This window comes from Megascapheus bottae, chromosome 3 (genome assembly GCF_031878675.1).
Source record: "Megascapheus bottae isolate mThoBot1 chromosome 3, mThoBot2.hap1, whole genome shotgun sequence".
In the NCBI taxonomy this organism is placed as follows: domain Eukaryota; kingdom Metazoa; phylum Chordata; class Mammalia; order Rodentia; family Geomyidae; genus Megascapheus; species Megascapheus bottae.
The window spans coordinates 29,713,563-29,729,647 of NC_143511.1; the positions used below are offsets into that span (position 1 = coordinate 29,713,563).

At 37.6% G+C, this 16,085-nt stretch overlaps 1 protein-coding gene across 1 annotated transcript; it reads left to right on the forward strand.

Moving 5' to 3' along the window:
- The first annotated feature begins 435 nt into the window (after nucleotides 1-435).
- LOC150065139 (vomeronasal type-2 receptor 116-like) lies at nucleotides 436-15,207 on the forward strand. Its single transcript, XM_090329304.1, has 8 exons — nucleotides 436-485; nucleotides 2,931-3,077; nucleotides 6,513-6,801; nucleotides 7,590-8,384; nucleotides 9,209-9,235; nucleotides 9,757-9,984; nucleotides 11,120-11,243; nucleotides 14,279-15,207. The coding sequence occupies exons 1-8, from the start codon at nucleotides 436-438 to the stop codon at nucleotides 15,205-15,207; spliced, it is 2,589 nt and encodes an 862-aa protein (XP_090185430.1).
- Nucleotides 15,208-16,085: the final 878 nt, after the last annotated feature.

Genomic DNA, 16,085 nt, shown 5'->3' on the forward strand with positions numbered 1-16,085 from the left:
CCTTTTCATTCTACACTAAGTGATACAGCAGGCACTGAGAACACAGATGAAAAGGGTTTTGCAGTCTTTCCTCTGTAATTGAACCTGTGGTTTGTGTTTACAGTCTTATGATGGTGAAATCCACAGATCCCTTTGGCAGTACTCCCTAAGAAATCTTTCATGCCAGTACTGTGTTGTTTTCTCCATTGAGTGTAAATCATACATAGTTGAAACTGAATTTTACTTCTAATCTCCCAGTGTGGGGGTTATATCTATACTCAAGGTACTCACGAGGTGAAATCTGTATATAAAGAAACAATGGGGAGGTGATGCTCCTAGAAGGAATATTGTTTATAGTTCACTGAAGTAAAACAGGTGACATGTACAGGACACAAAGCTGATCTGATCTTAAGGGTATTCAGATGGGTGATCATTCAGCCCCACTCTGGAATAGACATGAGCTTGGCATCAAGGAAAGCATCAGAGAAGGCCCACAGCACCAGAAGGTGAAGAAAGTCCCAACATGGGATTTCCCATCTGAACAGGACTGTTGCAAGGGCATGTACATTGATCATGATATCCACGTGGATACTCTGTGTCTACTTTATGTCACAGCCACCCTCCTTCTTCTCTCACATCTCGTCTTCCCCCCAACCCCAGTGCCTTTTAAATTCTCAAACATGTTGAAAGGGCAGAGAATACCAAACAGAATTAATGTTTATCTCAATTTGAGTAGTTTCTCTTCTTACCCTGAAGTGAGTTATAGAGAAAACTACCAAAAACTGATCAATTCACTTGTAAAACACCCACTCAAGGATTAGGAATATTGCTTAGTGGTAGAGTGCTTGCCTAGCATGCATGAAGCCCTATGTTCGATTGCTTAGTTCCACATAAAGAGAAAAAGAAGTGTAGCTGGGGATCAAGTGGTAGAGTGCTAGCCACAAGGAAAGGAAACTCAGGGACGGAGCTCAGGCCTTGATGTCAAGCCCAAAGATTAGCTAAATAAATAAAACCCAAAATACAAAACAGAAAAAAACACTCAGAACATCATCAGTTTCTTGTATTATTAACCTTGGGGTGTATCTTTATGGCATAATAAAGAGCTAACATTAGGGCCTGGAGCAAGGCCTAGTGGTAGAGTGCTTGCCTAGCATGTACAAAGAACAGCATTTGATTTCTCAGTACCACATACATAGAAAAGAGCTGGGAGAGATGCTGTGGCTGATGGGATAGAGCTCTAGCCTTGAGAAAAGCCCTGCGACAGTGCTCAGGCCCTAAGTTCAACCCCAGGACTGGCAAATAAAAAAAGCACACTCAAAACTTCATCAGACCAGGAGTGGTGGATCTCCACTATAATCCTATCTACTCAGAATGCTGAGAGTGAGGATTGCAGTTCATAGACAACCCCAGTGAATGTAAGACTCTTATCTCCAATTAGCCATTAGAAAAGTAGAAGTGCTGCTGTGACTCAAGGGGTAGGGTGGTGATCTTGAGCTAAAGAGCTCAGGGACAGAGCCCAGACCAACAGTCCAAGCCCCACAACCAACGATATTTAAAAAAAAGAAAAATTTAATCTGTTTCTTATATTCCTCTCATGGTGCACTGCATCTTTAGTCTCTTTATGCAGGAAAGTAACTTTTTGTATCATGATTCCTCTTTACCCTTGTGGGTGGTAAGGAAATGGGCAAACATACATCAGGAAGTTCCCAAAAAACAGCATTTCAAAAAATAGTTTCCCTGCTTTGAAAAGTCTCTGTGAGCCATGCCTTCCAACCTGTTCTCACGGACTGCATAAGCAAACTATTTAGAGTGGTAGGAGCTATAGTTCCTTTGTACTATTGTCTTTGTTTTGGTGCAATGAAAAGGAATATTACCATTTGTCATAATCAGTAGAAACCTTGGGCTCTCCTAGCAGAGATTTACAATAGAACAAAACCTAGACACATAAGGCCATATAGTATGATCCGAAAAGAAAGGACCTCCAGGATATAGAAAAAAAAAGGCATGTAATGAATGATTGTTATCCTTAATGTCCTATGTTTTCTCTTATCTCTTTGGCTATCCTTTCACTATCTCATATTGTTACAGTATTTAACCTTGTTATATGTATTAGTTTATTTGAAATCAGATAGGGACTGGGGGAAAACAAGATGAGGAGTGGGGGGGAGGGAAATGAGGACCAAGACATGGGAAAGGGTATCAAAACCTATGAAGCAATGCACCTACTATCTGGTGAATATAATGTAACCCTTCTATTAATTACAATAAAAATATATGGAAAAAAGAAAAGGAATATTACATAGCTTGAAAAAGGGTACAACACCTGTATAGCTCATACCAGAAATGTTCTCTGACTGCTTTTAGGCATGGGTGTGAGAAGTTCTCCACATCACTGATGGTGGTGGGGTTAAGCTCTGTGACTTTGGTAAGGCTTTTTTTTTTTAAGTAACCATTTCTGGCCATTTTTCCTTGCCCCTCACATGATGACAATTTTGATGCAGAACTTTTACATGATCTCATGAGAGTTTATTCATAGTTTCTTGTCACAACTTTAGGGCCAGTTATTACAAACTTGAGTTCATCTCTGGAGCTTAACACCCTTGGTCTTCCTTGAAATCATACCCCTGGGAGTGGAGAAGGAAACCATCAAAATATTTTCCATCTCATGTTTTGACTTGCAGATAGGACCCCAGATGCAGAGCCCCAGGGATGAGAGAAGCCAGCATTTGTCCAGGGAAATGGAGCAGGCTGTGCTGAGAGAATCAGGGCCAGAGTGGAAATCCCACACAATAAAATCACACTCATTCATGTACTCACATACCATTCATGTACTTACTTCTTTGCTGGATACCCGGAGCTTCACGATTGTTCACGATTGTGCTTAGGGATCATTCTATGATGTTTCCTTTGGTTTTAACATCAGTTGTCCTACAGTTTCCCTTTCTTGTCAGTTCCCTCAATGAGGAGGAATGCTTGCTTAACAAGAAATTCACTGCACATATCAGTGGAGATGTGCTGATTGCCGGGTTTTTCCCTCTCTTCTACATAGAATTACAAAGCAGTCTCGGCCCACAAGCGAATACAGCTTTAAAGATTAGGTAAGTGCCTTCTGCAATTATATTTTATTCTATGTGATTTTGAGTCTGAGTAGAATTTGTGTTAATGAATTCCTTAGGTAGTCTTTAGAAATCACATCATAGTAGATTGTATGCCTCAGATGAGTACTTTTCTATTTTCAAGCAGAGGATACAATTGTATTTTTCTGGGTTTTTTTTGCCAAACCTGGGCCTTGAACACATACCCTGTGCACTGTCCTTGGGCTTTCTCAAGGCTAGAGCTCTACCACTTGTGCCACAGCACCGTTACCATGTTTTTTCTATGTATATGGTATTGAGGAATTGAGCCCAGGATCTTCTGCACAGTAGGCAAGCATTCAACCACTAGGCTAAACTCCTGGCCCTGAATTTTACTGTTTTAATAAATGTTATTGTATCCGTGATATAAAAGAAAAATCCTTACCATTATGTAAGTCAGGTAATGAGTGCATTTCCTTTTGAACAGTATTACCTGTACATACATTTGCAGTAGTATTCCTCTCCAAGGCTGAAAGATCTCCCTACTGTAACTGCTCTATATCTTCTGACATTGTCATTGCAAGAATCATGCCATATTACTTGAAAAAGCTATTGACATGAGTTTTGAACTAACAAGGTACAGGAACACATATATCCCAAAATCCAAGAGGCAGGGAGTTTCTTAAGTAAATTTGATTTCTATTATCCATCAACCAGGGTATGGAAACACATCTGTATCAGAACTAATTCTTCATGGAGAGATGCAATTATACTTCCTAATACATTCAGTGTCAGGAGTGCATGGAATTGGTAATTCCTGTATCAGAGAGCAACCTAGGAAAAGGAAGGCATTATGGGAAACTCCCCCACCTGTTGATTCTACATCACTAGTATGCACAAATTGTCACTATTTTATATCAATGTGCGTTCTAAAGCAGGGAACTAACATATTAAGCTTCACTTGTACACATACCGTGTCAATACTTTTATATCTATGTGAGTTCATAAGCAGGGAATTAACTTGTACATCCATAAGGCAGAATTTAAGTCTACCTGGCAGGCCAGTTTCAGTCCTGTTACAATGCAAAATATTATTTGGCACACTGATTGCTTGCAAAGCTCTCCAAGTATGTTAAATCCATTTTGCCTGTGGTATCTGTTTACAGTTGGGAGCAAAGATGTCCTCCTCTCTGCTGTACAGCATGTTTGAACTTTCCTCATGTCTGATAACAACATTGCTTATTTGCTCTTTCCAACAACATTGCCTCTGTTTACCCACTTTTGTCATGTATTTATAGTAAACATTTATTTTGGGTGTTTCACAGATGTGTTTGTGTAATGCCATTGCTGCTTGTGTTTCCTGCTGAAGGGTACCTCTTAGCTACATTGGAATCTACAAGCTCTATGTGGGGATGGCACTGGAGTCTGGTCCGACAATCAGACATTGCTCAGGAAAACTTGTTGTCCAGGACTGGCTAAAAATGATCCATCACATTTTCTCCATGAGGGCTTTCCCAAAATCATTTGACTGAGCAATCTTGTGGTAAATCTTTGCTGTAGCATGGCCAAAGAGTCTTGTATTAAGAGCACATGATATGAGTGGATGCATGGGAAGTTACTGGAAGAATATTTTGCCTCTCAGATATTGGTTGAGATGATTTAATAGAGTTCAAATTTAAGGCACACATTAATAATGAATATCAACAAAGAGTGAGGACTGCAGGATGTCAAGCATTATCATTTATGAATCCAATTTGCTCAATTCAGGGAGAATGGTGGTTCCACAGGGCTTATCCAGATCCTGGCTCTAGAAATACTATTACGACCTGACAGAATACATGACTTACTCCCTGAGAATTTCTTTCCATTGCTGATTTCTTTATTGGACAAACAAGGTTAGGGTCTCATCAAAATTTGCCAGTTTATTCCAAAAATTAGCAGCTGAAATCAACACCTTCAGGATTTGGAGAAGTGCTTCTGTACACTTAGAAAGTTTCTTTTTCTGGAAGACCATTAAAAACCTTTCCCATTTTCATGCTCCATTGAGCATGTGATTTCCTAGATCCCTCAAGAAACAAATGTATGTCCATGTCCCTGTTCTGTGGGCTATTTCAGTCACTTAGAAATAGAACTTAAAATTATAAGAGAAATAATTTGATGCTATCTTTTAAAAACATATATTTTCAGACAATAAAAAGTTTTCTTTTAACTTACCTTGTTTTCATGTATGACTCATTTAAAAACAGGGTTTTAGAAAGCTCACTACAATATCTAATGATTATTATGCCTCAGTTATGTATCTACAAATTCTGCTGTAAAATCTCTACCCATAGGAATAAACACAGCATACTAGATTACCTGCTTACGAGGTTACCACAAAACAAACAATCACAAAACATTACCACATTAGAACATTGAAATTTTTCTTGATTTTTTAAAAAAATTTTCAGTACTTTCTTCAGGATAATTTTGCAAAAAAATCTATTTCCTATGCTGAGGTATTCTTGTTTTGGGTTTTTTTTAACAACTTCTGTTTTAATGAATAGTTTTTCTCAATGAGGTTGTCCTGGACAAATGGTTATGATAATAATGGGTGAGTTAACTTTGCATACTTTCCTTTCCAAGAAAGTGATATTCTCTTTATCAGGACCAAGTATTTGAGGATGCACTTTCTAACCCACTGACTTACCAGCAACTTAAGTCTACTCATACTTGCCTGAGAGAAAAAATGATGGGGCGTTTTCTAACAAAGGATAGATTCATCATAGACTTGTGTACAACATGTAGACTGAATTTAATTCTCTTTGTGTCATATAGAGCTACATAAATTTGAATGCAGCATCTTATTGTCTACAACATGTAGACTGAATTTAATTCTCTTTGTGTCATATAGAGCTACATAAATTTGAATGCAAGCATCTTATTTTTTCTTTCTTTTAGTTAATGCAAATTTTATACTGCTGTTTGAAACTTTTGCTCTTGTTATTTTGTGGTTGCTTTTTTAAATTTGCCTTGTCTGAGAAGAGGATCATGATCATATGTCATCTAACTCTGCTTCATTCCCTCTATCCTGCAACAGAACTAAAGAAAATCAATTTTATCCTCATCATTGGATTTACTTTGTTACTTATACAGTTTAGAATAGCAAGCTTCAAACAGAAATCCACTTATTTTTTTAGCCATAATTGACAGGGTGAAATGCAGAATCTATATTTCCCTTATAAGTACTCAGGACCTGAGTTAACGACCATGAATGGCAAAAAAAAAAAAGAAAAAAGAACGTGAACGTTATTCATGAAAAACATTAGATCTCACTCAATAAAAATTATTTACATAAAACTCACAGGTTAATTCAACATTTTAGGTGTATGATTTAATATTTTAATGCTTTTACTAAAGAAACATTTATTCTCTTAAGTCAATACATAGGATTAAAGAATTCTTCTATGTCCTATACAGCTATAACTTCAATAATTACCAGCTTGTTTTAGCCTTGGCTTTTGCTGTTGAAGAGATCAACAAAAATCCTCATCTTTTACCCAACACGACCCTGGGATTTTCTACCTATTCAACTGGAGAAAAAGATAAATTTGATTTTAGGAATCTTGTGTTTAGCCTCTCTGGGGAGGATCTTATTTTTAATTATAATTGTAAGAGAGGCATTCACACTCTCGTAGCACTGAGTGGACCATCAGGCACAATTTCTTCTGAATGTGCAACCTTGTTTGACCTCTACAGATTTCCACAGGTGAGAACAGGAGTGATGCCGATGTATGAATTCATGATATTTCATGCTATTCTCAAGATTTTGATGACTTTCAAATGAAGTGAAATTAGAAAAACTTCACATGATTTATCAGAAAGTAGAATAGCTACCTTTGGTAAGATGTCCATATGAGCTCAGTTTAGTAAATAGAATGAGAGGCTACAGAAGACCTCAGGAGCACTTGTGTTTGTCATGATTCATTCAGATTCTTCATCGACTTGAAGGATTAGGAAATGTCATTGAAACATATTAATGGGGACAGGAGTGGGGCCTAGTGATAGAGTGCTGGCATAGCATGTATGAAGCCCTGAGTTTGTTTCCTCAGTACCACATACACAGAAAAAGCCAGAAGTGGCACTGTGGCTCAAGTGGTAGAGTGCTAGCATTGTGCAAAAAAAAAAAAAAAAAAAGCAGAGTGAGGGCAGGGATTTGGCCTAGAGGTAAAGTACTTGATTAGCAGCCACAATGACCCGGGTTTGATTCCACAGTACCACATATATAGAAAAAAGGCAGAAGTGCTGTGGCTCAAATAGTAGAGCTCTAGCCTTGAGAAAAATACCCAAGGACAGTGCTCAGGCCTAGGACCTAAAGCCCAAGATTAGAAAAGAAAAATCACAGGGACAGTAGCCAGAAACTTCATTCAAGTACCAGAACTGGGGGGGAAAAAAGCTACTATGAACCAGCCTTTAGAAAAGGATATTCTAGGTGTTATTGACTGAAATTTTGGGTTCTGTCAATCCAATTCCTCCCTTTCTGATTTTGTTTCCTAGCTGAACTTTGGGCATTTTGATCCTGTCCTGAGTGACCATCGCAGGTTTCCTGCTGTCTATCAGGTGGCCCCCAAGGACTCAGCTCTAGCTTTGGCCATGGTGGCCTTGATGGTTCATTTCAGCTGGAACTGGGTGGGTCTAATGATCTCAGAAGAGGAGAGTGGTTTGAGGATGCTGCCTCAGTTGAGAGAAGAGATGAGCAAGCACAGAATCTGCACAGCTTTTGAACACTTGCTACCACTTCAAGAAATAGAAATTATGTCATTTCATCAGAAAATTAGAATTTCCTTTGTAAAGGTTATTGTCATTTTTGGTAACATTGAGTTCTTGATAATTACAATAAATTATATGGGCACATATTTAACTCTAGGAAAAGTCTGGGTCATAAACGCTCCCAGTACCTTAATATTTCACATGTTATATTTTTTGATCCATCCATTCCATGCACCTCTCATTTTCTCACACCACCATGGAAAGATTTCTGGTTTCAACAATTTTATCAATACAGTGAACCCAGCCAAATACCCAGAAGACTATTACCTTGCTTTGCTGTGGATTAAATATTTTAATTGCACATTCTCTGAGTCGAGCTGTGTAACGTGGAAGAACTGTCCAGCCAATGCCTCCTTGGAATGGTTGCCTCGGTTCCTTTTTGAAATGGACATGTTGGAGGAGAGTTACAACATATATAACGCTGTGTATGCTGTGGCTCATGCTCTTCATGAGATGCTTATTGACCAAGCAGAAGCACAGGCCGTGGGAAATGGAAGAAAACTTGTGTTTTCTCCTTCACAGGTAAAGCATTTCCATGGACAAGTAAATCCCATTAGCTAATTGACATTGTTAACGTTATTCATTGAAATAAGCTAGATTGGGAAGAAATTTTTCTTTTTGTCTTTGATGATTTTTGGTTTTTGTTAGTGTGCCATCCCTTGTTCTGGAACTTGGGAACTGGCCTTTTTTGCTCAAGTCCAGCAATCCACCACTTAAGCAGCAAATCTCTTTCTGGGTTTTTTGGTAGGTAACCTGAGATTAGTATGTCATGGAATTTCCTGCATGGGGTGGTGTCAAACTGTGATCTTCAGATCTCTAAGTCCTATTTATTTGCATTACAGTTGAGAGCCAACGTCAGCCAACTTCTTTTGATATTTTTTCCTTTTTTAATAATTTATTAATATTGTTTTTTATTAAAGAATTTGTTAAGATTTATTTCAAATGACATATTTAACCAACAAGTATTCAAAAAGGGAATCTGTATATACTATCAATGGCAATTAGATGTTAGAACATAATTCAAATTATGCTGAGGGCTTGTATGTCATAGATACACATTAATCTATATAATAAAACATTATGTCTATAGTCACAGATTTTTACGTCTATATAAATGTATTTATATTCCCAACACCATATCCATGGCATTGGGCATGCAAATGTTGAGTCCTGCTTCTTTTGATATGTTTTTAAATGCTGTAGAATTTTACTACGTATCAATGATTTGGTAAAAATATATTTTTATTTCTCATAATTCTTTTTATTTTTGATGCTTGCTACCTGTCAGTGCTAAAGTTATCAATTTTGTCCTTACTCATTTTTGAACTGAATTTGTTATAAACAAGAATAACTCAAACTTTGTTTGTGAAATGGTTTTTGCCCAATAACTCAAACTTAACATAACTGGAATCAATTTATTCTAATTTTGTGTTATTTTCTTCATTTATTTCATTTTATTTTTTAGTTTTATTGTCAGAATAATGTGTAAAGTGACTACAGTTACATTTATCGGATAGTTGGTGCATTAATTCACACATAGGGGTAAGGCTTTTTATGTTCTCTGTGGTAGTAATAGCAGTTTTCCATTTTGGAAATACTCATAAAACAAAAGTCTCTTTCCCTTTAAATAGGTAGTGGAATCTGTAAGACTTTTTATTTTGGGGGTGAATACACTAGAACTTTAATTTTGAAACATAACCTTAAATAGTGAATTGTGTCTTGATAATTATAAGCATTGCTATATATCATACCCCTATAGATAGTTATCTGCTAAATTACTCTCTTACAGAGGAATAGTGAGGAGACATGAAAGTGAATAAGATACTTCTTCTTCTTCCAGTTTTCTGCACAAACTCTCCACTAACTTCAGCATGAGTTGGTTCGTCTCTTTCAGCTCCACCCCTTTCTGAAGAACACCCATTTCAACAATCCCGCTGGAGACCAAGTGATTTTGGATGAGCCAAAGAAACTGGTGGCAGAGTATGACATTGTGAACTTTTGGAATTTTCCAGAAGGTCTTAGACAAGTGGTGAACGTGGGAACATTTTCTCCATCTGAATGCCATGGACATCAATTATCACTATCCACAGACATGATAGAATGGCCCATAGAATTTACAGAGGTTGGTGGAATCAAACAATAATGCTATGAAGTATGAATCAATGACTTTCTGGAATGTATTCCTCCTGTCTTCATTGCTAGTATGGTTATGTGTGTTACCCACTTCCAATTTAGAATATTTAATATTAAGTTGATTGTGTAAGCAGTGGATAAAGAACATGTTTATCTGCCAACCAGCTTCCAAAATTTAACTATTAAGTATTCCAAATATTAACATCATCAATATTATACAACCTATATCACCATTATGCTCTGCCTTTGAAAGTCAATATAGAATGTTGATTGTTCAGTTTAATTTATAGTTTTGTTTCAATATGTGGTTGGTTGACCAGATACTTTTATGTCTGTTTTGGTAAATAATTTCCTGTTTTAAGAGGAATGGTTACTTAACAACTCCTATTTTTCCAATAAGACATAAAGTGGGAGCTGGGCACAGGGTGGCTCATGCCTGTAATCCTAACTATTCAGGAGGCTGAGATCTGAGGATCAGGAATCAAAGCCAGGCCACACACTGAAGAGTCCAAGAGACTCTGTTCTTCAATTAACAACTAGAAATGAAAGTGTTGCTGTGGCTCCCAGTGGTAGAGCACTATCCTTAAGCCCAACTGCTCAGGGACAGTGCCCAGGACCAGAGTTCCAGCCCCATGACTGGCAAAAAAAAAAGGAAAAACTTAAAAAGCAACAAAGACATATACTAGGGAGGATGGATTTGAAAAATTTTCCTATGCCTATTAGGTAAAGTCTACAATATTATCCACTTATATTTGTGGATATGTACACATGCCTATATGCAGAATATTTTATTCGGAGTGATCAACATTGATCAGAAAGGACAAAAGACATTAAAAAAAAAACCTCTAGGGGATGGGAGTTTGGCCTAGTAGTAGAGTGCTTGCCTAGCATGCATGAAGACCCGGGTTCGATTCCTTGGTACCACATAGAAAAAAAAAAGCTGGAAATGGTGCTGAGGCTCAAGTGGTAGAGCTCTAGCCTTGAGAAAAGTCCAAGGACAGTGCTCAAGCCCTGAGCTCAAAACCAGGACTGGCAAAAAAAAAAACCCTCTACACTTCTGTATTACTAGAATTTAAGTGTATCCATTATGATCTGTGTGTCACCAACACTAATCTACTTTTAAGACTCCTAAGTCCATCTGCAGTGAGAATTGTGGTCCTGGATTCAGAAAATCCCCTCAGGAGGGAAGACCTGCCTGTTGCTTTGATTGTATCCCTTGCCCTGAGAATGAGATTTCTAACAAGACAGGTGAGTGTGGAAGTCTTGGAGACATTCTCCACCTCTCCTTAGTGTCTCTCAATAAATGCTAGATAGTAGAAACAGTCTACAATTATATATAGAGAGGGAGAAAGGCCTTCTTTTTATTAGGAAATATGTGACAAAGAATAATAATTCTCTTGGGAGGGGGTGGAAGAGGGAGATGGAGACAAAACAGGAGAAGGGGTATTAATGGATGAGAAGCAATGCACCCACTACCTGGGGAATGTAACTGTAACCCTGCTATACATTACCCCAACAGTAAATTACTTTTAAAAGAATAACAATTCTGCCAGAAAAGGCACAAAACATGAAGAGGGATGAGATATTTGGTGAGCTTTTGTGGCTCATGATCCAAGTACAGCATATCCATTCCAACAAGTACCTGTTAAAACTTTATCTGTAACACTGCTCAACATACTGTGGAGAACAAGTTTCCTGTCACATGAACTCCTTTGATGGGCTTTGACAAGGGCATCTTCTCCACTTGTCAATTCCTGCAAACCAGGATTGTTGTGCACCAAACCTAATACCCATGAGATCTGGGTTTGATGAGAAATAGAATGACTTCTGCTGTATAATACGATTTGAAATTTGTATTCATAAGTTCCATTCTCTGCCTTTTGTTATTCTCATGTGTTTAAGAAAAAACATTGAATACAAGATATTTGAGACTATGATATAGGTTTTAATGACTATTTGGGTAGAGGAATATGGAGAAACTGCACTGTATGATTCACAAATGTGAGTTGCACAGAAGTTTGAGTGTTGATTGGAATCCATTAAAATGAAAATTTACAAAAGTAACAAATTGTTTCAAAGATAAATGCCTATAAATTTAAAGTTTAAAAATTTCAGACACAAACCTATGCCATCTGAGTATAAATGTGATGTTATGGTAACACACAAAATATACCTTCAGCAATTCTCTAATTCTCAATTTTTAGTTGCTTACTATCAGTTCTCTTTCAGTAACCATTGTTGAACTACTATAATCCTAATTTGGTGGGGACTTTTACCATCTTTTTACCAAGTATCAAGATTCACTTTAAACTGTTACTTGGTATGCCATCAAATTTTGCATATATTATGATTTTGAGCATAATATGGAATGCAGTCCATATATATTATACTATATATAATAGCATATGTCCAATATTGGTCTAATTGTCCCTGCTTTTAGAACAAACATGCCTTTGTATCATGGTCATTACTTTAAAGATTATAGCATCAAAATTTCACCTTTCCACACCTGATGTCAAAGAAGAAAACAAACCAGTTATTGCCACCATTATAAGTTTGAGTACTTAAAAAGTAAGGTTACTAGATATTTTTTCACTAATTTTATATTTATGTATTGCCAAGGAATAAAACTCAGAGCCTCATGCATGCTAGAGAAGTACTTTACCACAAAGCCACATTCCTTGCACCTAATTTTTTTTTATTATTAAGGGGTATAGTATATTACCCACCCTGTATTTTTATTAAAGAATTTACATCATATTTTTACATCACATTTCAAATGACATGTTTAACAAACAAGTATTCAAGAAGGGAATCTCTATATACAATCACTGGCACATAGATTTTAGAACATAATCAAAATTAGGTTGAGAGTTGCTTGCACCTAATTTTTAATTGAAGAATTTTTATTTGAATTTCAATGTGAAGAATTTTTCAGATGGATTTAACTCTCTCCTGAATTATAGAAATTTATTTTATATATATTTATGTTATTTGCTGTCCATTATTCTGTAAAGTTTGTGGGAAAGTTACATATGCAGAAACAAATGGTATGTTGAAATGGTAAGAAAAACAAACAAAAAAAGGAAAGAAATTAATTGTAGCAATGTTTCTGCCGAAATGAAGAATCACATTCTATGATTCTACATCGAGTCATGAATGACAAAACTGATATTTAAGAGGCCTGCTTTACTGAAATTTCAGGCTAGAATCCTTGACAATGCAGTATTAAAGAAGAAGCAAATTAAAGAGTTATATAAATTAATGGAGATGCTAATGTTGCCAATTAAAATTGGTAGTTATTAGAACATCCTAGAAGTATTTGAATATATATTTCAGTATTTCCCAAAAAAATATGATGTTCAGGAATGTGACATTTCTGAACCCAATGCATCAGCTACTAAGTGTTCAAGAAAATGACATTTAGTACATGGTAAAATATAGAATATTAGGAAGAAAAATGATCGTTGCAGTAGACTACAGATACTTTAAAAGTGATAAAAATAGGAGAGAAATAATTATATATATATATACAGTTTATATTAGATCAGAAGACAAGCTTTTAAAATGTTATTACTTCCAGGCCTGGAGTTTGGCCTAGTGGCTACTTGCCTAGCATGCACAAAGACCTAGGCTCGATTCCTCGGTACCACATACATGGAAAAAAGCCACAAGTTGTGCTATGGCTCAAGTGGTAGAATTCTTGCTTTGAGAAAGTCCAAGAACATTGCTCAGCCCCTGAGTCCAGGCCTAGGACTGGCAAAAAATAAAAAAATAAAATAAAAAAGTAAAATGTCATTACTCCCATAATGGGAGTAGTGAACCCCACCAATATTCATCAAATTCCATAACATTTACTGGGAAAAATTCAAGGTATGACTGAGGAAAAGAAATCTAGCAGGATGACAAAGATCATTGATTGTTTCTGTTTCTCTGAAGTTTACATATTTCCAACATACAATCTGTAGATTGCACAGGAAGTGTGTGGGTTTTGAAGGAATTGCTGAGACTGTTATTTATGGAGTGTTAATTAGGTGAAGTAGATTTAGCTTTCCACCTTTTCATAATTGAATATGCTTGCCTGGATATACTGAACAACAAGAAATCTCATGGGGATAACATGAATAGGATTGCTGTGGTATTGTATGTTGCACACAGTTTGTGCCATGGGCTTTCAAGAAGCAATAAACAATGGCAATTGTAAACAAATTGACCTGTTTGGGGAAGGGATGAGATACAGGGAAGCTACTACACAACTGACAATATTTCCCATTCCTTTTCAGATATGGAGCAGTGTGTGAGATGCCCAGATCATCAGTATGCCAACATGGAGAAAACTCAATGCCTGCTAAAATCAGAGAGCTTCCTGGATTACCAAGACCCCCTGGGGATGGCTCTGGCATGCTCAGCTGTCAGCCTCTCCACACTGACAGCTGCTATTACTGGGATTTTTGTGAAGCACCATCACACTCCCATTGTGAAGGCCAACAACCGAGCTCTCAGCTACATCTTGCTCATCTCCCTCAACTGCTCTTTCCTTTGCTCCCTGCTGGCCATTGGGCATCCCAACACAGCCACGTGCATCCTGCAGCAGACCACATTTGCAGTGGTGTTCACGGTGGCCGTTTCCAGTGTTTTGGCCAAAACGCTGACTGTGGTTTTGGCCTTCTCTGCTGCCACTTCTTCATGGACTCGCATGCGGCCGTGGCTGGTGTCAGGAAGGCCCAACTTCCTCATTCCCCTGTGTACGCTGATCCAGCTCATTGTCTGTGGAGTCTGGCTGGGAACTTCTCCTCCCTTCCTTGACACAGATGCTCACTCTGAGCATGGCCACATCCTCATCCTGTGCAACAAAGGCTCAGCCTCTGCCTTCTACTGTGTCCTGGGATTCCTGGGCTCCCTGGCCCTGGCAAGCTTCACGGTGGCTTTCCTGGCCAGGAACCTGCCTGACACCTTCAATGAGGCCAAGTTCCTGACCTTCAGCATGCTGCTGTTCTGCAGTGTCTGGCTCACCTTCCTGCCTGTCTACCACAGCACCCAGGGGAAGACCATGGTGGCCGTGGAGGTCTTCTCCAGCTTGGCCTCCAGTGCAGGCCTGCTTGGCTGCATCTTTGTCCCCAAGTGCTACATCATCCTCTTCAGGCCACACAGAAATTCTCTGCCTGCTATCCGGGGCCAGACACGTTCTGGGAGAAAGAAGTCAACTCAATAGTCTATGGGAGTCTTTTTATAATCCTAGCCTCTTAAGCACCTCTCTAGAACTCTTCTCTAAAGAACATAGTTTAGCTTTGGAAAACAATTTCAAACTGCAGTAAATTATTACTCACTTTCCTAGAGTTACAAACATTTTTTGCAAGTTGAATGTGGTATAGGTTTAAATATTATTTGAATTCGTTCTGTACTTATAAGGAATGACATTTTTCCTATCTATATTTAGAAACAGATTTATTATGTTTGAATAATTGTACAAGTGAGTAACATGACAATACAGCTCATGAACTTTGATCACTGTTTCACCTTTCAACATTTCTTATCCACTTCTGCTTGTTATATTTACACTTTTATTTCTATTTATTTTCTCCAATGACCATTCATAATTTTCTATCAACAATCCTTAATTGTATAATCATTATGTATTTGTTTCTACTGGGATAGATACAATTTTCTGAATAGTTTATACTTTTTTCATATGTTTTATTGTAATTAATACAATGGTTACATTATATTCACCAGACAGGTTATCCTTTTATTTATTTATTTATTTTTTGCCAGCATGCTCTCTGCATGTGCAGGCTTTTTTTTTTTTTTGCCAGTCCTGGGCTTGAGCTCAGGGCCTGAGCACTGTCCTTGGACTTTCTCAAGGCTAGAGCTCTACCACTTGAGCCTCAGCACCACTTCCAGCTTTCTTCTATGTATGTGGGACTGAGGAATTGAACCCGGGTCTTCCTGCATGCTAGGCAAGCACTTTAACCACTAGGCCAAACTCCCGGCCCCAGGTTATCCTTTTAAATCATATTTTTTATGTTTCTTATATATTTGTATTTTTTTCTATTCCCATACTAGCTCAGTATCACAGTCTTAGAAAGCCGG

Coding starts and splice junctions, on each gene's coding strand:
- LOC150065139 (XM_090329304.1), top strand. CDS start 436: ATGAGCTTGGCATCAAGGAAAGCATCAGAGAAGGCCCACAGCACCAGA. Junction 6,802..7,589: donor ACCTCTACAGATTTCCACAG/GTGAGAACAGGA, acceptor TTTGTTTCCTAG/CTGAACTTTGGGCATTTTGA. Junction 8,385..9,208: donor TTGTGTTTTCTCCTTCACAG/GTAAAGCATTTC, acceptor GTTATAAACAAG/AATAACTCAAACTTTGTTTG.